This window comes from Zalophus californianus, chromosome 13, assembly GCF_009762305.2.
Source record: "Zalophus californianus isolate mZalCal1 chromosome 13, mZalCal1.pri.v2, whole genome shotgun sequence".
Taxonomy (NCBI): domain Eukaryota; kingdom Metazoa; phylum Chordata; class Mammalia; order Carnivora; family Otariidae; genus Zalophus; species Zalophus californianus.
This window is the reverse complement of record NC_045607.1, coordinates 51,726,524-51,750,762: the sequence shown is the minus strand read 5'-3', so window position 1 is coordinate 51,750,762 and position 24,239 is coordinate 51,726,524. Positions and strand designations below refer to the sequence as shown.

General features: G+C 36.8%; 1 protein-coding gene across 5 annotated transcripts in view; it reads left to right on the top strand.

Moving 5' to 3' along the window:
• The window catches only part of CNTLN (centlein), a 297,557-nt gene extending 278,718 nt beyond the window's left edge, over positions 1-18,839 (top strand). For 3 of the 5 annotated variants that reach the window (XM_027616502.2, XM_027616503.2, XM_027616501.2), the window contains exons 24-26: positions 4,184-4,369; positions 7,171-7,248; positions 18,136-18,839. In XM_027616502.2, coding sequence (XP_027472303.2) covers positions 4,184-4,369; positions 7,171-7,248; positions 18,136-18,237 — 366 coding nt within the window. In that variant the 3' untranslated portion in view covers positions 18,238-18,839. Of the gene's footprint in view, positions 1-4,183; positions 4,370-7,170; positions 7,249-18,135 lie in introns of those variants that run through there. The other 2 variants (XM_027616504.2, XM_027616505.2) reach the window with 2 other exon arrangements.
• Positions 18,840-24,239: the final 5,400 nt, after the last annotated feature.

Here is a 24,239-nt window from a genome sequence, read left to right as displayed (position 1 = left end):
TATCATAGCTATTTTTACTACTTTTGTTTTTTAACATTCATATTAGCTTTATAAGTAACTAATCTTTGTGGTTTTGGTTTACATTTCTCTGATGAGACATGATTCTTTATGTAGATAATCCTAAAGATTTATAAAACAGCTACTAGTATTAATAAGAGAGTTTAACCATTTCATGAGATATGAGGTCAAAGTACAAAACTCAAATGTATTTTTATATATTAGCAGTAAACAATTAGAAAATGAAATAGAAAATTTTCAACTTACAATAGCATTAAACAAATCCTTTAAATAAATTCAAGAGAAGACTTGTAAACCACCAATGTTGGAATGAATGTGGAGAATGGAGAATTTTCATCCACTGTTGGTGGTGCAAGATTTCGTGGAAAGCTCTAAAAGTTCTAATAAATGAAACATTTACCTACCATGTGACTCTGCAGTTCTAACTCTAGGTATTTGCCCAAGAGAAATGAAAACATATGTGTACAAACATACGCACAAATGTGTACAGCAATATTAGGAAATATTAGGGGAAATGCATTTTGGAAAATTCTGTCTTGATTATAGAGGGGTAAAATCATCATTACCCCTGCTCTGTCCCCTGGAATCAAGCAGCAGGCAAGAATGAGAAACAAAAATTCAACTCCTTTTCACAGTCAATGTAGGTCAGAACTAAAACTCTGTATTTCAAAAGACATAGAAGAACCGTGAAAAACAGGTAAGACTGGTGAAAGTATACAAAAGGACAACGAAATAAGGAACCAGGGAAAGAAGACTTAGGTCCTACAGACCTCTGAAAGATCAAGACCTTTTAGAAAAATGATGTTCACATGAGGTACAAATCCAACAGCCACTATTTGCAGCAGTGTAACAGGTCTGCAGTGGTTTGTGATAGCCATCCTAGAACTGGTTTGCTTCCATAAGGAGATAGGGCTTAGTGAAGAATAAGAGACAAGGAATATCTGAAGGAGGGAGCTTTTCTCATAGCACCCAAGAAAAAAGATTCCTTACATTGTAAAACAAACAAACAAACAAAAAGCAAGCAAACCATAAAAAAAAAAAATAACCTGGCAAATGGAATTCATCAAAAAAATTAAAGTCATATGCAAAATTTCACTAGCCTGGAACATACCACAGGCCTTTCTGCCATGTAACTTTCTATAAATAGGTGATCTAGGAAAAAATCTTCTCCTTCAAAAATGAGTCCAAAGAAATGAACCAACACAGTATCTGTGCAAATGTACAAGAATAAGAATGGAGAAAAAACAGAAAAAGTAAGTGACAGGAAAATAAGTTTCACCACAGATAAGTTGCTATAGAGCAGATGAAAATTTTAGTATGAATTTGAAATATTAATGAAATATTTTCCTCTAAAAAGCACGTTTAAGGTGAAATTAAATGTAAGAATTTAGGAAAAAGATGATGAGTCATAAGAGCAGATGGAAGCAAGGTGGCAGGCAAAGTAAAGAAGTACAAGACAAGAAATTATCTCAGGAAATATATATATTGCTGGTCTTATATGAATGTGTGTGTGTAAACAATTGCTGTTTGGGTGTGGGAGGAATTGCCTAGGAAGGGGCATCAGAGAAATTTCTGGAGTATGAAGACTTTCTCTATCCTGAACAGGGTGGTGGCTGTATACATGCATAAACTATCAAAGCTCATTAAACTAAACCCTTACAATGTACACACTATTTCATTCATAATTATGCCTCAATTAAAAAATAAAGCATATTAGGGGAAAAAGGATTTATGAAGCAAGTGAAAGAGATTCAACATATGTATAATTGGAGTCTTGAAGGACGAAAACAAATAATGGAGCAGAGCAAATATCGAACCTGTAATTCAACAATAATTTCCTTCCAAGTAAATAAGCTAGCAAGAGAAATAGGCTAGAAAGAGAAAAGTTAAAAATGATCCTAAGAAACACAAATAAGACTTAACTGGAAGGGAACACCATGGTCTTCAATTAGGAAGACTCAACATGCTAAAAGGTTACCCTGACCCAAATGAAATTTAACATGATTGAAATAAATTACCGGTAAGATTTGTTTTTTAGGGGGAGGGAAACTAGACAAGGTTCACATGGAAGTTCATATGGAAAATGAAACAAGCAAAAATTACCAAGAAAAACCTGAAAAAGAAGGGTAGTAAGAGGGAACTAGGCCTGCCAGATGTTAACATTTATTATAAAGCCTTACTAGTTTAAATATGTTACAAAGCTTCACTAATAAAAAGAGAGATGGGATGGAATGGAAAGTTCAGACACTGACCTAAACACACAGGAGATCGGTGGGAGAAAGGTGAACTTTTTTTTTTTTTAAGATATATTTTATTAGAGAGAGAGAGGCAAAGAGAGTGGGGCGGGGAGGGGCAGAGGGAGAGAGAGTCTTAAGCAGACCCTGTGCTGGGCCCAGAGCCCCACGTGGGGCTTGATCTCACGACCCTGAAGTCATGACCTGAGCCGAAACCAAGAGTTGGACGCTTAACTGACTGTGCCATCCAGGTGCCCCAAGTTGAATTTTTTAATAAGTGGTTGTGGGATGACTATGATTTTATGTAACAATTTCTAAATGATGACAAATGGGTTAAAATTTTTAAAATGAAAAATAACTTAAAAGTAGCAGAAAAAAATCATGGTTAGAAAATGCATTTTTATATATATCTCATTGTGGAGAATGCTTTTTGAAGTATCACACAAGATTCAAAAGTGAGAAAGAAAAGAAAAGAATCATCGAGTATATAAAAAATAAGAAATACTTTTTCCAGGATGCCTGGGTGGCTCAGTCGGTTAAGCGTCCGCCTTCCGCTCAGGTCATGATCCCGGGGTCCTGGGATGGAACCCTACATTGGGCTCCTTGCTCAGCAGGGAGCCTGCTTCTCCCTCTCCCACTCCCCCTGCTTGTGCTCTCTCTCTCTGACAAATAAATAATAAATAAAATCTTAAAAAAAAAATATTTGTTTCCTTGGCATGAAACACTAATTACTGTCGAAAGAAAATACAAAGTATAAAAAAATTTAGATATGTACAATAGACAAATGTAATATGCAAATATATAAACAACTCCTATAAATCACTAAGAAAAATAGAAAAAAAATAACAAAAGAAATATAATTATCTCTTAAGCCTGATGTTCAACTTTTTTTTTATAAGAGAAGTGAAATTTTAAAATACATTGAAAAAACAAACTACAGTGAAATCCTAGATTGGTGTTTTGCTAATGGTGTGGAGAAACAAGTACTTTCCTATGTTCTTTGTGGAGGTATATCTTGGTACTATCTTGGCGAGGGGGAAGATTGGTAACAGCTTTCATTATTACACTTAGACAAATCCTTTGGTCCAGCACTTTTACTTCTAGGGATATATTCTAGAGATGCAAAATGTATACATGAGTACTGTTATTTATTGCAACTTTGCTTGAGCTGGCAAAAGATCGAAAAATAACCCAAACATCTAGTTAACCTGCTCTCAGATCACAAAGCCAGACATCAAGGTCCAGAGCTCTGTCCACCCAGGGTAAGGGCTGTTCTTTTCTTATGCATGCGTTGGCATGGTATGGGCCAGCATTGATTCATCTCTCAAAGGGAGAACTTAAAGACTCTTGTGAAGCAGTCCTAGGTCTTAATTTTTTTTTTCAATCTTTACTGTTGTCTTGCCCACACATAATTTAATTACACATTTGCCCAACTTGTCTTTATCAAGACTTTGCAAAGCATTTGTGATCCAGTTTTAATAAAATAGAAACAACTATCTTTCTGCAGCCATTTTTCATCAGTTTATGTAATAAGTGAATTAATCATGTAATTAACCTATTACAATGAATATACACACATTTAATAAACAGAAATGACGATTGGCATCAGCTCAGTGGGCAGAAGTGGTTGTGCTCTGGCATAATGAAAAGTAGCCTGCCTGCTTCAAGCATTCACCAACTAGGATATCAGTTGGTAAATCTGAAAGAGGGATTGGAGAGTTTGGTTAATCCAGCAAGTTTGTTAAGTGTGCATCTAAGAGAGCTTTTATTACATACAAACAATAAGTAAAGAGCAATCTACTCTGTTCCAAAATAAATAAAATCAGAGTAATCCTAATGATTTGCTGGTATCTTCACATTTTTCTACTGTGACTGCTTTGTCTTCATTTATGACTTCCATATGAGCCCATGTTCTTTCCAATGTGTTGCAGGCTTTGGTCAAAGAGTTACAAAGTGATGTCCATGAGGTAAGGCAACAAATTAGAGAGTTTCGAAAAATGCGAAAAAACAAGGATGCTCGCAAAACCTCAACCCATAAAGCCCAGACCTTGGCAGCTTCGATCCTGAACATTTCACGGTCAGATCTAGAGGAAATAATGGATACAGAAGATGAAATGGTAAGATCATTTAAATATTTATTGATAAAGGGCTTTTTTAACACATTGAATTTCAACACATACTTTTATTTGTTTTATAATTCTTAGAGTTTCATCTTCAAGATAATATTAATGAAGGTCAACTTAGTAATATACCCGTGAAAGTTACATCAGGGCTATTAACCAACTCAGAAAACATTTAGTAAAATTTCACTGTATAATACAGAAAGAAGCCAGTACCTAAAACCTTTAGAACTGTGTGTTTGTTATTCAAGTCAGTTATTCAAGTCTTTTCCTGTCTCTTCTATTTTCTTTAATTTAGTTAATCATATATCTTGTAAGCTAGTATTTTTAATTAAGCCAATTTGAATGGATTTAGTTAAGGTGGGTCATCATTGATTTGAGGACTTTTCCTCTTATATGAGCAAAAATAATAAATCTATTGGCTTTCCTAGCTAAATTCAAAATTACTGCTGATCAAGTTAAGGAAAAAATATACTTATGGCTTTAAGTTGGGTAAAGTACTCCTGTCTGAGTGAATTTATGTGCATATAGAAGAGGGTCTTCAGTAACAGTTCTGTACCTCCTGGGGAAGCCACTGCATTTTTCACATACTTATGACCTCTTGGATAGCAGAATCTCATCCTGTGGACAGTCTTCTGTGAAACCCTGAGGGTGATACTCAATCCTTTTCTCCTCTTAAGTCTCTGAACTTTGATACATGAATATTAGATTTGGTTGGTTGGAAACATCAAAGAGATGATGGCGCTACTAGTTTCCCAGTAAATATTTGGCTCGATGAATAAGTAAAATGATGGACTTAAATATTTGTATGAGAACATCCTCCAGCCCCCCATCAGCTGCTCAAAAAACTTCTGGAGAAAATAAAACAAAAACGTCTGGCGTAGAACAGATCTACAATTTGCGAAGGTTTTTAAACTGCCAAGAATTCTTAGAAAAGAGGTCAAAGGAATCCTGCAGAGATGATTTTCATCCCCTGGGTGAATAGGATAGTGAACTCTCCGTTTCCTATTTTCAGCACCCAAGCTACAATGCCTGTGACTTTCTACACTTTGAATTCACTTTGTGAATTCTGAACTTTGAAGTACAAGAGCATTATCAAATATAGTATCAAATATAAGACACACAGGAAATGATAGTATCTCTGGTAAGGGTGTTGACTATACCTTCCTACAGACATTTAATTAAAATGTGCTGATTGATAGTGAGAATCCTAACAAAAAATTAGGGTTGAGTCCTCCACTGTTCCCTAAGAGTTTTAAAACAAGTAGATTACCCAAATCCCTCATGTGTGTACGTGTGTGTTTGTGTACACATGTGTGTGCACAAACACAGATACATATTCTGGAAGGCAGGCCCATCAACTTTGTGTGGTTTCAAAAGATGCCCTCTCTGGGCTTACAGATGAGAAAAAAGCACTCTCTCTGAATAGAAAAAAGTTGTCCCCTTTGGGTATATGAATGAGAAGACCTCTCTTTATAGTACCAAAGAGTAGCTGGCACATTTCTGTGAAGTAAGGGCACCCCAGCCTCTGGACAGATACATTCTAGAGCCAGAATGTACAGTACTCTGAAATGCATACCACACAACCTTCAGTGGACATCCTCCTGGAAGAAAAAGGACTCCAGCAGAAATCACACTGTTCTGAGAAGGATCCATGCACCTTGATATATTTACTAGATTTAATTATAGATCAGAGCTTAGTTAGATCCCTGCATCTTTTCAGAGGTCTAGAGAGTTGACTGGACTTGTCCAAGCGGAGCCCAAACCAGCCAACTTATATTCTTTAAACCACATTGAACTCTAGTAAACTCATATAAAAAGTATGATAACCTATGCGACGTGCCTCCCTGGATACCTGGCATCCAGTAAATTTCAACAAACGTTTGTTTCCCAAACCCTTCCCTTTTTGAAAAGTCCATCTTTTTGTAAGCTAAATCATGATTTTAACCGAATAATCCACTGTACATGTGAATACATTATACTTTCAGAATTATTTTAACCTTGATCATTGGTGGGTTGAGAATATTTAGGGGCTTTCAACACTTGAAGTAGAAGTTTCCCTTGCCTATCAGTTAGTTATTGGATATTTACAATAAGCAAGCATTTAAAAACACCAGAGCCATGCCATGTCCTATTTTGCTTGCACTTGTAACAATTACTCCTTAACTATCTGTTGAAAAATCAGATTTTTTAATTAATACAAGGTTTTATGTTATCTTACAAGGGTCACTTGTAAATGATTCTTTTATACAGCTTTGTCTTATTTTTCGCTTTATTTTCATTGCTTTCACTGCCACCTCTGTCCCTACCTTGAGCTCCACTGTGAAGACAGAAATAAAATATTCCTGAATTGTACTGTGAAATAGAGAAATAGAGCTTTATCTTCCACATGTCAGTATTTATAAATTAAGTATTAAGAACACAGATTTGTATATTCCCTACTTTGGAAAGACACGCTGGTCTTTACTGAACCCTATTCTATCAGTATCTCTTTAAATTTATTCAGTATTGGGGCGCCTGGGTGGCTCAGTCGTTGGGCGTCTGCCTTCCGCTCAGGTCATGATCCCAGGGTCCTGGGACCGAGCCCCGCATCGGGCTCCCTGCTCGGCGGGAAGCCTGCTTCTCCCTCTCCCACTCCCCCTGCTTGTGTTCCCTCTCTGCTGTCTCTCTCTGTCAAATAAATAAATAAAATCTTTAAAAAAAAAAAAAAAACAAAAATAAATTTATTCAGTATCTAACAGTATGATCAAGTTCATGTAAATGCAGTTAACACCCGTCTTTTGATTTTCTTCCTTGAGGACCTAGAAAGGACAAGGATGGGTGCTGAGAGAGACCGAGAATGGCTGTTGTACATTCAGAAACTTCTTGAAGGACAGGTATTTCATTTTTCTCCTTCATCTCTAAAAACTAAAAAAAATTCCAAGCCTTACACTTTTACTCGATGTCTAACTTTTTGTAAACACTTACCACATCATTTACTTCTGGTAGGTAAAGAAGTATTCCAATCGGTAGACAGGAAAGTTAACCCTCTATTTGTACTTTTGGACTTAACAAATGAAACAAATGCCTTGGGAAGAGCCAACACAGGTCTTAGCAAATGCATTAATTAACGTATTGAGTCAACCTCCATGCTTGCTACCCTGAAAAGGATCCATTCTCTCAGCCCTCTTAGGAGAAGAGATTCTTTATTATATGTCTTTAAAGTTGGTAGTTGATATGGACACCTGAGGAGTTCATGGGTTTCGGTGACCTTTTAACTATGGACCTGTTTCCAGTCAATTCATGTTTTCCTCACAGCCAGACAGCTGTTTATTACTGTGTCTTCCCACATTCTCTACAATATTTTCTACTGAGACCTCGAGCAGCTTGTTAGTGGGAAGTAAATATTGATTTGGCATCCTGTCAATGCAGAAAGAATGAAAAAATGTCCACCAGAGGCCCCTCAAACATTTTCCTATCGACATTTTCTGGGCCGAGTGGAAAGCTGCATAGAGGATGACAAGGCCAAGACGAGCTGAGATCCCTGCGGGGTCCATTGAGACTACTGTTGTGACCTGTGTGATACTTTTTCTTTCCTTTCAAGTATTTTTTTAATACACATGGAGTCTGCTGGGATGTGCCCCTCTTGTAAGTGATCAAGGGCAGCTTATTGGCAGGTGAGAGCCCTGCCTTTCTAGTCGTAGCCAGCTTTTGTTTTGACATCACTGACAGCACGTAATGTATTCGGAAACTTTTTCATTGCAGTTCTTTTCGCTCAATGTAATTGTCTCTTTTAGAAATGAACCGGGAATTAAAAGAGCTAAAACGTAGTTTTCAAAAGAGCAAAACAACCAAAAAATTATGACTCTCCCGTAAGTTTTGGAAAGTCATCATATGTTTCTGTGTAAAGATTAAAACTAAAAGCAGACTTAAATGCAGTTATTTTACATTTATATTAACAAACAGCAGTATTTATACTTTTGGAAAAGTCAAGGATAAGTAAAATCGTATGTGAAATACTGATATTCTTACCATTAGTTTTATATATTTTTGAAACATCATCAGGCATCAGTTCATTAGTAACAGAGAGTGATTGGCAATCTTTGGCTTAAAGTTGTTCAAGTGTAGACATGCACGCCCTAGACAGTCTTCTTTGGTGACAACCTGCTTTTGAGAAGAAAGGCCATTTCCTAATTATGTTGCACGCCCCACACCCAGCCCAGCACCTGGCACATCAAAGGAGTTCAGTAATGACTGTGACGGGTTATATTTTTAAGCTTGAAATGCTAAAAATAAACTTCTGAATGAATTTTTTTAATGTTCAACTTGTAAGTATGACCCTTGAATCTGGAACTTCTGTCATCAGTTATGACCATAAAAATAATACATCTACACAATGCACATCTTTATTAAATTTCATGAAAGTGATATTGACACCAGCCCTGATTTTTTTTTTGACATACCTGTGTAGACGTGCATACACACATTCTGCATTATCAGGGTGAGGCTTATTCTGTTTAGTTAGTGCAAAAAAATCCTATTGAAAATGGCATTAGACCGCTTAATACTGCAGTTTGATGTAGTGCCTTTTTGTGCCACTGAGCCTGGACTCTGAAATATAATTGCCTGGCAGTATTGATTTAATTGCCTGGGTTTATTTGTGGATTCCTAATTATTGACTGGAGGTAAATTTAATGGAGCGGACTTTATGAACACTGGGAAGCTCTGCTGTTGCTGTTCTACATAATGAACTGCATCATGTGCCTTTAGATCATTTTTCAAGCTAATTTTATTCCACTGTGACAGTATGAAAACATTTAAAAAGTCAAAGACTTTTTATTTTTATTACTGACATAGGTGGTTTTGCTGATGTCTTTGAATTTTGTGAGAAAAAAATAGGGACTTCATTGGTTGCACTTGGATGTCACTTCGTAATTACACCCAAGAGAAAAATCTATAAAATAGAAAACATCTCTCTCATTTTTTATTTTAGCCTACTTTTCTTCTCTCTCAGTTTCAGCAATTATATTTGTCCTGAATTTTAGAAAAGGTTTTCTTTGTCCACCAATTTTGTGAGAGGCTAAGTGATGCTCGCAGGATCGTGTGGGCAGAAGTGTGTGTGTTCCTTCCTACGTCCGTTGAATAAGACATACAGTTCTGTGTATCTGGGTTACATGATCGTCAAGCTGTGGAATAATTGAGCACATTTCCTTAAAAAATGAATTAATTCAATATTGATATTTGATTATTAAAATATTTTGAAGACAAAATTGTCGGAAAACCTCTCTTTTACGTCCTCCCTCGGCATTGGGTGCTGTATGTAAGGGAATTCTCAGATCCTAGGAGTCAGTCTGGCCCCATGCTTTTAGCTTTGGTTTAAGGATTAGGCTACAAAATTAGGCTTTGGCTTAAGGATTAGGCCACACACACAAAATTTTTGTTGCAAAGAAATTTTTCTCTGCATTCATTGGATGAGAATTTGTATTAATAAAATATTTACTACAAAATAAAAAGCTGGCAGCATAAGACTCCAGTGTAAGAGGGTAATACCTACTGCTGCTTTTAGCCAGATTCCCTGAGAACTGAAAGGTCTAAAACCTGAACTTTTCTATATTTAATACAGAATGCAAGTATATGTCCTCATTCCTTCAAGTGGTCCTGATACTGTTGGTAATTTTATACATTTAATCTTTATCTGCACCTAACCTTTAGCCCACAGATTGCTAGCCATAAAAATTACACTAAAAAAAAACCTCTTTCTAGTATCTACTGTCATTTTTTTATGGCACAGCTGCCTTTTAATTTCTTTGAATATTTTTACTTGGAGTAATTCCTCTTTTTACATTATTACATTTTTTAAAAACATATAATTTATGGCAGAGACAAACAAGCAAGTTAATGATTATAATAGGATGGGAGAACCCTTCAAAAATCAGTTTTTCTATGGTTTAGGGAGTAAGAGGAAAAAACAGAGATAGGAAAAGTAGGCTGGGACCAAACTATGAAAGCTTTTGAGCAGGAAAGGGATATGATCAGAGTTGTGCTTTAGAACAGAAACCTGAGATCGGCACACAGCAGGTGTGGAGGGAGAGGGACTGGGAGCAGGAAGATAGCCGAGGCAAAGGGCAATGAGGGCCTGAATGTGCCCTCGCCATAAAAAGAGAAAGAATGAGATAGAGGTGATCCACGTTACAGTGATCGAATCAATAGCGGTCATGAGATGAGGTGAAGTCAGAAAGTAGAAGCCATAGATGGGTGGGTTTAATACCCTGCACAAAGAGACAGATGATGATACCTTTAAGAGTTTGAGGGACCCAAAGACGTAGATCAGATTTGGTAGGGAGGAGATGTCAGTACGGAAGCCATAGAAAATTTAGTAGATGCATCCCATTAACAATATTCAGGGACTCACAAGGTTTCATTAATTCAGCCTAGCCTTCTCTCAGTGAAATTTAACCATTTATGAACACATTTCAAACTCTTACAACTCAACAACAGAAAGCAAAGAAACTGATTTGAATAGAAATTTCTGCAAGAAGATAAACAAATAGCTAATAAGCGAATGAAAATATGCTCCACATCATTAACCATTAGGGAAATGCAAACCAAAAACCAAAATGAGATACTGCTTCACACGTAGTAGGATGGCTATAATGAAAAAGACAGACAATACCAAAGGTTGGTGAGGATGTGGAGAAATTAGAACCCTCACCTCATACGTTGCTGCTGGGAGTGTAAAATGATGACACTCCTGTGAAACAGGCTGTCAGTTCTTCAAAAAGTTAAAGAGGGAGATTATATGACCCAGCAGTTTCATCCCCTAGGTAGATGCCCACAATAAATGAAAACACATGTCCAAAAAATAACAAAACAAAAAAACCTCCTACGTGAATGTTCACAACGGCATTATTCTTTTTTTTTTTTAACGGCATTATTCTTAATACCTCAAAAGTGGAAGCAACCCAAAGGTACATCAGATGATGAATAGAGTAACAAAATGTGGCATGCACATACATGGACTGTTTATTATTCAGCCATAAAATGGAATGAAGGACTGATACATGCCACAACACGGAAGAACCTTGTAACTCTTATGCTAAGTAAAAGAAGCCGTAGACAAAAGGCTACATACAGTATGATTGCATTCATATGAAATGTCCAGAATGGGCAGATCTATAAAGACATAAAGTAGATTAGTGGTTGCCAGGGGGTGGGGAGGATGGGGAGATGGGGGAGGGGCTGCTAATGGGTACAGGGTTTCTTTTGAGAGTCAGGAAAATGTTCTGGAATGAGATAGTGGTGATGGTCGCATAACCTTGTGAATATACTAAAAACCAGTGAACTATATACTTCAAAATGGTGAACTTTGTGTTATGTGAACTGTATCTCCATTTAAAAAATGCTCTCCTTAATATTGAAAGAGAGAAAAAAAAATACATTTAAAAGTAAATTCAGTAAATTTCTTTTATCACATGTGCTGTGTCCTCCACCATTAATTAGCAGAGATTGCCTTAAGTGCCTTTGAATTTGAATTTCTGTCTATTGGCCATACTTATGAATAAATGAGATAAATTATTTTGTTTCTTACTTAATTTGTTTCCTTCCAGTTGGCACAGAAGATGTACCCCTATGATACTCTGATCAATATTACCTTCTTATATATCCAAACTAGGAGTGGTTTATACTCTGCCCTCTAAGAGACAACTGTGTATTTGTTCTGCCCATTCTGACCCCCAAAATTAAAATTTTAATAGAGGTCATTTAGCTTTGTTTTCAGGCCTTAAAAACACCTGAAACAGTCCTTTTTAATTGGGACTTGAAAAGGCAATGAAGAGAATTAGTAGAGATAAAACTGAACCTATGCTACGGAATCCATTCAAATATCCCGTACTAAGTGCCCCCTACTTACCAGATGATGTTTCAGGTTTGGGAGTACAGAAGTGAACCAAGGAGACAGAAATCACTGCCTTCATGGAGTTTACATTTTTCGGGGTGGAGGACAATAAACAAAGAGTTAAAATGTATCAACTGTGAAATTTATTAAACAATTAACTTGAACAGAATTATGGGTATATACTAAAATATGTATACTTGTACAAAGCAAATAATATGCCCTTATAAACAATCTGGTTCTTTACTAGGATTTCTATAAAAACCTTGAGCCGGAGATGACTGGAAAGTGTGTCTTGATTTCATTTTGTTGTTGCCCTGTTCTTTGTTATTTGCTAATCCTTTTTTGAATTTCATTCAGTCCATTTTAGTCCAGTTTTTGGAGATCATTTTCTTGCATTGGGACCATATCAAAAATTCCTTCTGCCTTCAGCTGTTGTGAATTTAAAGTATGGAATTTAATCAGTGATTTTTCTTTAGCTTTAAGTATCCCTGTTCTTCTTAGTTGCTTCAGATATTGCAAATGCTGAAATTTAAAATGGCTCTTTCCCCAGTGCCCTCTCTGCAAAATATGCTTACCTTCTACAGAATCCTTGCAATATGGCCGTGAGAAGGGTTTTATAAATCTCCCTGGCTTTTGTAAATAGAGTCCCTTCTGGCCTGAAGGTTAACTAAAAGTTTCTTCTTAGAACTCTGAACACATCTCCTCTGTTGCACATAGAACACATGCATGCACATGCGTGCATACTCACACACTCACCCTTGCTCACACACATAAACCCATACACTCACCCACCCACATGGATTTCTCACATCCAGCTGAAATAGCAAGAGTTCAAAATTTTCTATTCAAAGCCTTCCTGGGATTTTTTTTTTTTTAAATTTAACAATGTTAAACCTTCTTTCATGTTTCCAGGAATAGCAGGTATACTACATAAAATTTCACATCTTTCTTTTCAGTATGACTCAAGCTAGATTAAAGTCAGTTTGTGTTTTAAAAGCAGTATCTTCTTGGTAATAGTTTTCAAACCCCAAACAAGAATGAAAATGGTGAAAATGTTCATTTGCCGCTTAGATTCAAAAAGTTACCCTTATTTCATTTTTTTTTCTTTTAACACAAAACTTTTCCATTTTTGATTGTTAAGAGCACATTCTAGTTAGTGGTTGTGCTTTACGTTATCTGTATGTTTTATAGAAATGGACTTTAGGTTTTGTTATTTTTCCAGTGTTGCTCTCAAACATCTGCAACTATCACTCATATCTGACCTTTATACAGAAACACCTCTAAATGAAACCACAATTTGTAAGTGTGAGGGATAAATTTGAGATTGTGTCAGAGGCATACCAGTTCCTAAAGGTGAACATCTGTAGGTGTTTACATGTAAGATAAGCTGGAAGTCTGTGTGAAATCTGGGGACATCTCTGCGGAAGAGAAATCACCTTTTGCGACAGGGAGAGCCCGAATGACTAGGAAGACCCGCTTTAAGACGACACTTGTGCACCAAGCAAAACTCAGTTGTTGTTCCAATGTCCTAGTTAAATTTCCATACCAAGAAATCTCACAAGGTATCAACTCTTCACCTATTTTTCCCATTCTGTCGAAGAGTTCAAGCTTGTGGAACTCTGCATCGACATACCCGGGAATATCACTTCTCCTTTGTTATGCAGGAGAAAGAAAAAACTGGACTTCATAGTCCCTGGCATAGGCCATCTAAAATGCAACCCCAGGCAGCATGATTGTTGGGTTTGTTGTTTCAGATACATTTGATGGGATAAGTGAGAAAGTTTGCTGTTGGCCAGTCAGCTCACCACTTCCATCCCACTCCAAAATCCTATCAAGAGAATCACCGTGCTTTCTGTATGTGAGGGAGTTCCCTCCAGAATGCATATAGAGAGATTTTAACTGATGCTAAACTCCCTGTGTGAAATAAACTGGCACCTAATCTAATCTCAGAGTAGCAGAAAGTTAAGGTCTTCTGGTCTGCTTCGTGTTGTTAAGATGTTTTGCAATTAAAAAACCAAAACCAAAACAAAAAAACAGGGCAAACAAGCAGACCGTGTGAATTTTTAAAGCACTTTCCAAGGCATTTCATATTTAAGGACAATCTATAGCTGTATGTTGAGAACTGATGTTCATTTGGTACTATAGGATTTTGCAGAACTCTCTTGAATCACAGTAGATTAAATTATGTTCCATCGGTCTTAAGGTTAACCGTGATTTATAAGATTTAAGAATTAATAATAATCTGTAAGTGATAAAAGTAATTACTGTCAGTTGACTAAAATAGCCAGTGAACTCAAAATGCCATTCTTAGCCACTCTCAGAAAACAAGAATTTTCATTAATTCCTCCTAGACTAAGCAGAAGTTTTTATCTGTGCTGTTTATGAAAGAAGTTTGCCAAATAAGTGAATAGTGCAAACTTGGCAAGAGAGGCTATTTGTAAACCCAGGCTTGCTAGTACACTCATTATTTGAATACATATTGAGTCTACTCCATGAGTAAGGAACAATTTATAAAGTAGGAGGGACATGTGCTCACAATTTTTTGGTTAACAGATACTTTCAGTTATTATATTTTATTTGAAGTGTTTTGTAATTCTGACTTCTCCTTAGACTTCCTCTAAGTTTCTTTCAATTATTAATGATCTTATTACAAAATTACATAAATTTTATATTTTATAAAATTACAGTTGATCCTTATGTAGTAAAAAAAAAAAGAAAAAAAAAAACTTCTGAAAGGCCTCTTTGAGAACCGGCCTTATATTTCCCAGTAAATGACAAGTCATAAAAAGCATGTACAGTGAGCACTGTGTTAGAGGAAGAAATTCAGAACTGTTTTATAAAAAAGGAAATAGACCATTAAAATAAACATCTCCAACCAACTTGTAAGGTATATGAACTTTCATTTCGTATTATATAGACAGATAATAACATTCTTCTGACCTATTTGCAGGGCAGACAGACGTGCAAATACTGTGCATCATGATTAAAAGATTGATTCCTTTTTGAAATCCATATGTGTTAGCCTCCATACAAAGCTTAAAAGAAGCTTACAATCCAATAAAACAGGATTGACAAACAGTTGTGTTTAACTGTGGGGCTTTATGTTTTATTGGGAACCAGAGGAAGAGAATAAAGTGAGTTGTCAGTAGTAAATTAGTAAATGGACCTCTTGTTCCACCTTGGAGGCTTCCTGGAAGACAGATTCTTTGAGATAGATTTTTTTTTTTTTAAAGGAAGTGAAATTTCCGAGGGCATGACATGTTGAAAACTGTTCAGATCACAAGATAATAAGGCTTAGGTTTTAACTTGAAAATATGATATGCAAATAAGATGATGAATGTCAGTACGTTGTGGCCTGGTGAAAGCACTGGGTGCCGTCATTACATAAGCAATTACAGAAGTGGCATGTTTCCCAAAGTGTGTTCCATGGACTGCTGGTCCAACATGATAAACAGACCATGAGAAAAGCATGGACAGATGAATTCAGAAACAGGATATTGCATTGCCCTCTTGGAGACACACAGTGCCTGTTCGTATCTTAAAGCCTCTGAGAAATCCTGAAATCAAGAAAGTTTTTAAAGTTTGGTTTGTTTCCCAAACTTATTTGGCCAGAGAATCCTTTTTTTCCTTGATCAGCTTTAGGAAATGACCTTGTGTTTATATCAGGAAGAAATGGGAGGTTATTCTCATCTTGTCTGCTTTTTTTTCTTTTTAATAATTTTTAAAAAATTTTTTAAAAGATTTTATTTATTTATTTGACAGAGAGAGACACAGCGAGAGAGGGAACACAAGCAGGGGGAGTGGGGGAGGGGGAAGCAGGCTTCCCCGCCGAGCAGGGAGCCCGATGCGGGGCTCGATCCCAGGACCCTGGGATTATGACCTGAGCCGAAGGCAGACGCTTAATGACTGAGCCACCCAGGCACCCCTCTTTCTGATGACTTTTAAAGGTTTTATTTATTTATCTATTTAAGGGAGAGAGTGCGTGTGGGAGCCCGGGGAGAGGGTGGGGAGAAGCAAAGGGAGAGGGACAAGCAGGTTCGCCCCACGTGGGGCTCCATCCCACGACCCTGAGATCACGACTTGAGCCGGAATCGAGTCTGAAGCTTAACTGATTGAGCCACTAAGGCACCCCTGTTTGTCTGCTTTTTGGTAGGAATGCATATGATACTGATAGCCATGGCCAACATAAAAGAAAGTTGCCTGATAGTTTTGTTAATGTTTTTTTGTATGTGCATTTTTTTAACATCTAATATTAATGCCCTGAGAATTTAAATTACCTAATTTATAAGACTGACAGTTTTGCCAAATATAATCCTTTTCTACATCCCAGAAGGTCAATCTGTCAAAGTAAGGATTTGCTTTTAGTATCCTTATCTTGCAGAAGGAAGTCTAACATTCTCTTCTTCCTTGATTCTAAGATGCATTCCCCGACATTTTCGTATTTCTGACGTTGGATTGCCAACACAGTATGTATATATTTAATGTGGTAGGGTTTTTTGTTACCCCAGAAAAAAGCTGTTTTTAGGTGAATGTATGTATCTTCCATTCAAGTCTGTCTTCAGAACTGAAGAAATGTGATATTTTGGTATCTTATGCTTTCTTCAGTGGTAAGTTTCAAGGAAGACAATGTGTGAAGCTCCTGGTGGAGACTTAGGCTGCTCTAAGGAGAAGGCGGTTTGTTGTAAAACTAAGAAAGAAGTTAAATTAGAATCTTAGAAACTTTGGGATCTGAGGCAATGCTGTGGACCAGCTTTGGTCTCTGCTTCTTTCATGGGCTACATAATCTTTGCTGTTTTCCCCCATTCATACTCAGAAAAGAGCCATTCTGTTCGGTTTAGCTAATTGTAATCACCCTAGCTGAGCACAGCTGGGCAACTCCTACCGAGGGCATCAGTCTTTGCTCAGGTACTGATGGGTGACACTACCAGTGGTCATCCTCGCACAAAAAAGGGCCCGATGCCACTTCCCCGTAGGAAAGGGGCCTGGGCGTGACAAGCATTCCCAACTAACGTATTCAGGAAAACAAAAATAGTCTTTCCCTGGCGAATCCAAAGGACAACTCCAAGAAGTGACGTAATGAACTTCTTAATTATAGAAACCTCTTTTGTGAGGCTTGAGAGCTGGACAGGAGATGGAAGCAAGTTGGCGGAGCTGTGCGAGTAACCAGAGAACAGTTTAGATTTTTCTCCTCCTTATAGCGCACACGTGCATTGTAAGAGTTGGAGTTCTCCAGGAAGCCCAGGGAAGCAGAGGGAACAATGAAACTTTACCAGAAAAGTTAATATAAATTATGAAATTTAAAAATGTACTCTACATTTCATAAACTCAGCAGTTTGCAACATGTGTATTACACTTTGATATGCCAAACAAACTTTTCTATAACAACTTAATCAATGGGTATACTTTTGCCATTTTTTCCCCTCTGAAATTTTACCCTACAACTCTCGAGGTGTTTGGCTCCAACACAGGCAAGTGTATTGTTAGTTCTCTCTCATTCTTTGATGAGTGATGAGCATACAGTATGACTTCTGTGGGCCTGTGGGCCCTGGAGATGGCTGTAACCTGCTATTGATCAGCTGATTGAAGACAAATGGTTTAGCTGCTTGTATTGCAGATTACATCATTAACATGGTCAGTAAACCATGAATTGTTCAATAAGGCGTTTATCTTTTTTCATTTTACTTCTGCTCTTTCATCATTTTTATTCTAAAAGACAAAATTACCCCCACTATCCGGTAAGATCAGCTGAAAAGAGACCCAGTAGGGTACCACGATGGGTGCAAAGTTGCAGATAGCTGAGTTCTAATGGTTTAATGATATTTAGTGTATGTTTTTGAGCTGGAGAAAATATAGAGTTTTGATCATCTTTTTTTCTGTGTTTCTCTTCCAGCTTCCTTTTGCCTCCTATTTACTAGAAGCAGTACTGGAGAAAATAAATGAAAGAAAGAAACTAGTTGAAGGATATTTCACAATTATGAAAGATACTAGATGATATTATGATGGAGAACTTCTTTTCCAAAAGTGAAAACTTTTTGTGCGATGTGACTGGAAAACATGCATTACCATCCTGATACAGTATCTGCTCCAACTATCAATAGTCAGGTTCGATACCAAAATATGAAGTCTCTGAAACTAATTAATTGCTGAACAAGTGAAACTAATTAAGTACATAGCCATTTAAAAGGAAATAGTGTAACATTTGGTTGTTGGATACAAATATTGCCACAAATCAATGCAAACCTAAAAATGATTTTCCTTCCAGTGCATTCGAAGAAATTAGAACAAGCTTGGACACACAAATTGGTCTGAATATAAGAAGAAAAAAGGATAAACTAAGGGTTTAACGTTTTAAGTTTTATAAAGAAACTAGACTGTTGACGTAAAACCACTATAAAAGGTCTTAAATCATCTAATGATGAGCACATTTGTATTGTAAGCAAATATAAAATGTGAAGCATCATTATCTTAAGGATGAGCATTTAATGAAAGAAATTGTGTGGTCCAATTATATCTGTTCTCAATATACTGGATGATATAGGGGATACTGTATTTTCCTAGAACTATGTGGCAAAAATAAAAACATTTTCTCCTTTTCTCCCTTTCTTTTTTTAAATTCACAAGACTTGGTGTGCTCCTCTAAATTAGCAAGGGACCACAAGCCCAGTGTGTAAAATTGGATCTAGCATAACTTCTACTGTGGTCAACTAATTCATTTCTTAACTTTAAATTCTTAACAATGATGTCATCTTTTTTAGATTTCCACATATTCTCACCCCCATTTCACCTCTTACCATGTTCCTGCCACATGTGACCTTTTTGGGAAAGGTTCTTCTAATTCACCAAACTTCTGCCTGCCTCCAGCTTTACTCTTGCTATTCTTTTTTCTAGAATATTCTGTACTCAGCTTATCTCATGACTGGCTCATCATGACTTTTCTCATCATTCAGGATCACCTTACCTGTTCCCTCAGAGACACATTCCCTGGCCATCTTACTATTTAATTTCCTTTATTTCCTTTATCACAGAAAATTATCTGTTTTACCTGTCCACTTATTTATCTTCTTGTTAATTTCTCCCCACTGACCCTCTTTAGGATATAGGTCCCCTGAGGCTAAGGCAGTGGTTGGCAAATTATGGCCCACAAGCCAAATCTGGAATGCTGCCTGTTTTTGTGTGGCCCACAAGCTAGGAATAATTTTTACATTATCAAATGGTTTAAAACAAAAAGAGAATATATTTTGTAGTGTGTGAAAATTATATGAAATTCAAATTTTAGTGTCCATCAATAAAGTTTTATTGGAACACAATGACGCTCATTTATTTATATATTGTTTATGGCTGCTTTCAAGCTATAGTAGTGCAGGTGAGTATGTGGCCCAGACCATATGTGGTGCTTGGGTCACTTGGCTCTCCTTTTGGCAAGGTACAAATCACAGTGACATGATTATAACTGGACAGCATTTCAAATGCCACAAATATTGCGCTACTGTGCTTTAAAAAAAAAAAATACCAGGGCATACCCATCATGTCAGAATAAGAAGAGAAAGATAACCTTCCATTACCATACTTTTTAGGGCACAGTGGAGTGTGGACTGTCTTGCTGTTGAACTAGATGGCAAAGCATTGTGTTAATTATACAAGGACATTAGACCTGTGCTAAAGGAGTGCCCTGTCTATTGACATTACCAAATATTATGAATACTCATAAGAGTATTCCCAACTCAGAAGAAGACGGTGGTAGGAAAAAAATCATAAAATTTGAAATGTAGTATCTCATCACAGCAGAATTTTGTTACAAAGATAAAAGTGTGACTGCACAGTATTACCCTGATACCAAAACCAAATAAGGACAGTGAAAAGAAGGAAAACATGGTAGGCTGAAACATGGCCTCCAAAGATGTCTACCTCCTAATTCCTGAAACCTGTGTATTTGTTACCTTTTATGGCAAAAAAGGACTTTGCAAATGTGATTAAACTAAGGATCTTGAGTGGGAAGATTATCCCAGATTCTCTGTTTGGGCCTGATGTCTTCCAAGAAGGAGGCAAGAGAGTCAGTCAGACAGAGAGCAATGTTACCACAGAAGCAGAGGGACAGAGAAATGTGACGACGCTACCCCAACAGCTTTCAGTGTAGAGGAAAGGGGCCAGGAGCCAAAGACCATAAGCAGTCCCTGGATGCTGGAAAAGGCAAGAAGATGGATTCTCCCCCAGAGAGACTCCAGGGAAAAAACAGCTTTGTTGACACCTTCACTTTAGCCTAGTGAAACTGATTCTGCACATCCACGATTGTAAGAGAATACATTTTTGCCTTTTTGAGTTGCTAAGTTTGTGGTAATTGGTGACTGCAGCAATAGAAAACTAATGCAATTTTCTAAAATTCTGTTTAGAATTGCTTTGTTGATACTTATGAGGGACATTGGTCAGAAGATACAAAATCAAGGCTGATTCCATATTCAAAAACCAATGTAAGACATGTAAACAGGCTAAAGGAGAAATATCACATGATCATAAAATTTCAGAAAAACATTTGAAAAAATTCAACACGTGTGAGAAAGAAACAACTCAGATAATTAAGAACTTCCTCAGTTTGATGAGAACAATCACAAAAAACCTACAGCTAACATTATTCTTAATAATGGAAGATTGAACACTTCCCCCTAAGATCGGAACAAGGCAAGTATGTCTACTCTCATCACTCTTATTCAACATAATGTTGAAAATTCTGGCCAGCATTTAGTAAGGCAAGAAAAGGAAATAAAGGGCATATAGGTTAGAAAGGAAGAAGTAAAGCTATCTCTTAAATGCATACATATGTACACCTCCTAGATTATTAATAAGTGACTTTTCAAGATACAAGACCAACATACAAAAATTAATTGTATTTCTATACATTAGTGAACTAGTAATACTTGTGTGGAAACCATAATTTACAATACAGTTCACCTTTGCTCAAAAAAAAATAAAAAGAATTACTTAGGTGTAAATCTAACAAAGCATGTATAAGACCTTGGTATACTGAAAACTACAAACCCTGATGAAAGAAGATTAAATAAGTAGGGAGATATACTGAGAGCATGGATTGGGATACTCAATATAGCAAAGATGACCGTTGTCTCCAAATTGATAGACAGGTTTAATATAATTCCTACCGACATCACAGCAAGATATTTTAAAAATAGAGACAAGATTCTCCTAAAAATTGTATGGAAAGGCAAAGGAACGAGAGTAGCTAAAGATCTTTAAGGAAGAATAAAGTGGGAGAAATCACTCTACCAACTCCAATCACTCTATATTATATAGATACACCAATCAAGAGTGTGTGTGGTGTTGGCAGAGGAATAGACACATACGTCAATGGAACACAATAAAGAACCAAGAAAATACTAACTTAATCCTCAAAATTTTGCAGGATTCTGCAAGTAAATCATCGTTAAGAGTCAGATGGTCCGAAATGAAAATTTCTATAAGAAATTTATAGTCACAAATAATTTAAAACCAAAAAAAGGGTGAGTACCAGGAAACATTTTGAGAGAGCCCTTTATTTTCTGGGTTCAGAAGGAGTCATGAAATAAGTGGTCACAAGGGTTGCTATCTTTAATTCTTATACACCTGTGCATGAAACTATTATATATATATAGTATTTATATATAGCATTATAGTATTATTTATTATATATTATAATATATAGTATTATATATATAATGGAATATTACTCAGCTATAAAAAAGAACAAAATCTTGCCATTTGCAACAACATGGATGGACCTAATATAATGCTAAGTGAAGTAAGTCAGGCAGAGAAACAAATACCATATGATTTTACTCATATGTGGAATTTAAGAAAACAAAACTGAACAAATGCAGAAAAAAAAAGAGACAAAAAACAGACTCTTAAACACAGAGAACAAACTGATGGTTGCCAGAGGGGAGGTGGGTGGGGGGCATGGGTGAAATAGATAAAGGGGATTAAGAGTGATAAGTGCTGAGTAGCATATAGAATTGTTGAATCATTATATTGTACACTTGAAACTAGCATAACACTGGTATGTTAATTATACTTCAATTTTTTAAAAAGCCTCTTGCTTACTTTTTGATTTTTAAACATGCAAACGTATATTTGTTGGTTTTCCCTATTCACGAGGGAATGGTGGGCACTATAAGGATTTCCTCTCCACAGTCCAATCCTCAATTTTCTTCTTTCTTCTTAAACCAACACACATGGTCCACAATACCACAATCTTGACTGCAGCACTTTTTGCCACTCAGTCTTCCTTTCTACTAGGATATCATCATTGAGAATAAGTAAAAAGAAGGATGTACAATGCCCTCCTGCATCCTCGTACTCATAGTTTATAATAGAGAAAATGTCCCTCTTTGTTAATGCTAAGTCTGGCATGAGGGACCCAGGGCTATTAGAAGAGAAGTACTAGAGACTTCCCTTGGCTTGTGTCCCATCCCACTCCAGACACTGGAGAAATATACATTTTACCACCCGAACCTACTTCAAGCACTCACAACATATTTGTGGATGAAATTTAATTAAGAGAGAGAAAAAAAAAAAAAAAACATGAGTGAAGTTTGCATTTTCCTCCAATATCTTCTCTCAGATTGCTACTACTCAATCTGAGGTACAAAAAAATCTTCCTGTTGCCTTGACAAATTTCTTTGGCTTGGGGCCTGGTTCTTTCCTGGAGTTTAATTCCCATTGCATGCTCCCTATCTTAGACACCTGTCAACATCCTTTGTCTTATAAGGGATCCTCTCCATTCTTCCTTATTGTACTAGTTTTGACACTGCTCATTAACTCAGTGATGGGAGCAAATTAGAAAAAGAGAAGTATATCCAAGTCATTTTTATTCCAGCTTTTCTTTTTCTTTTATTTTTATATAAATTTTTATTCTGAACATTCATAAGAAGTTGCAAAAGTCATATAGAGAGTTCTTGAGTACTCTTCATTCGGACTCCCTGAATGATGGCACCTTATGTAACTACAGCACATTGTCAAAGTCAGGAACATGACACTGGGACAATGTTATTCACTCAAATATAAACCATACATGGATTTCACAAGTTTTTACGTTCACTTTTTGAGATACAGTTTTATGAAATATTGTCACACACGTAGATGATATAACCATCACCACAATTAGGATACAGAGCTATTCCATTGACATAGAATTTTCCTTGTGTTGCTCCTTAGTACTCATATCCTCCTTCCAACCCTAAGGCCTGCAACTGTTTATTTGTTCTTCATCACTATAACTTTGTCACTTTGAGAATGTTATATAAATGGAAGCACAGAGCATATAGCCTTTTGAGTTGGCTCTTTACACTTAGCATAATGCCCTTGAAATCCATCTGTGTTGTGTATATCGATAGTTTATTTCTTTTGCTGAGAAAGACACACACTACGTTGTGTGTATCAATAGTTTATTTTATTGCTGAGTAGCATCCCAGTACATGAATGTACCACAGCTGGTTTATTCATTTGCCCATCAACAGTTACATGTGATGATGCACTGATTCATGGGCTGAATAGTCAGGGACTTGGAAGGAACATGTTTAGAATAAGGTGAGAAGGAAGTCTGGGGAAGAGATATGTGGCTGGACCTCTCTGGGTGGAAAAGGTGAAGATTTTTGTGTCCTCTGTGAATGCTTACCCAAGGGTGACCTCAGCAGAGGAGGATTTTAATAACCAAGTGAATAGAATGAACTGTTTTGTGGATGGTGGCAGGTATGGAGGTTATGCATGGGCTCAGCAACATGGACATCCACTCACCAAGGCTAACCTGGCTACAGCCACTACTGAGTGTCCAGTCTTCAAGCAGCAGAGAACCAACACTGAGTCCTTGATATGGCACAGTTTCCCGGGGTGATCAGCCAGCTATCGGGTGGCAGGCTGATTGCGTCTGAGAGTATTTTGTTTTTACTGGGATAGGCACTCACTCTGGATATGGACTTGCCTTCCCTGCAAGCAATACTTCTGCCCAAACTA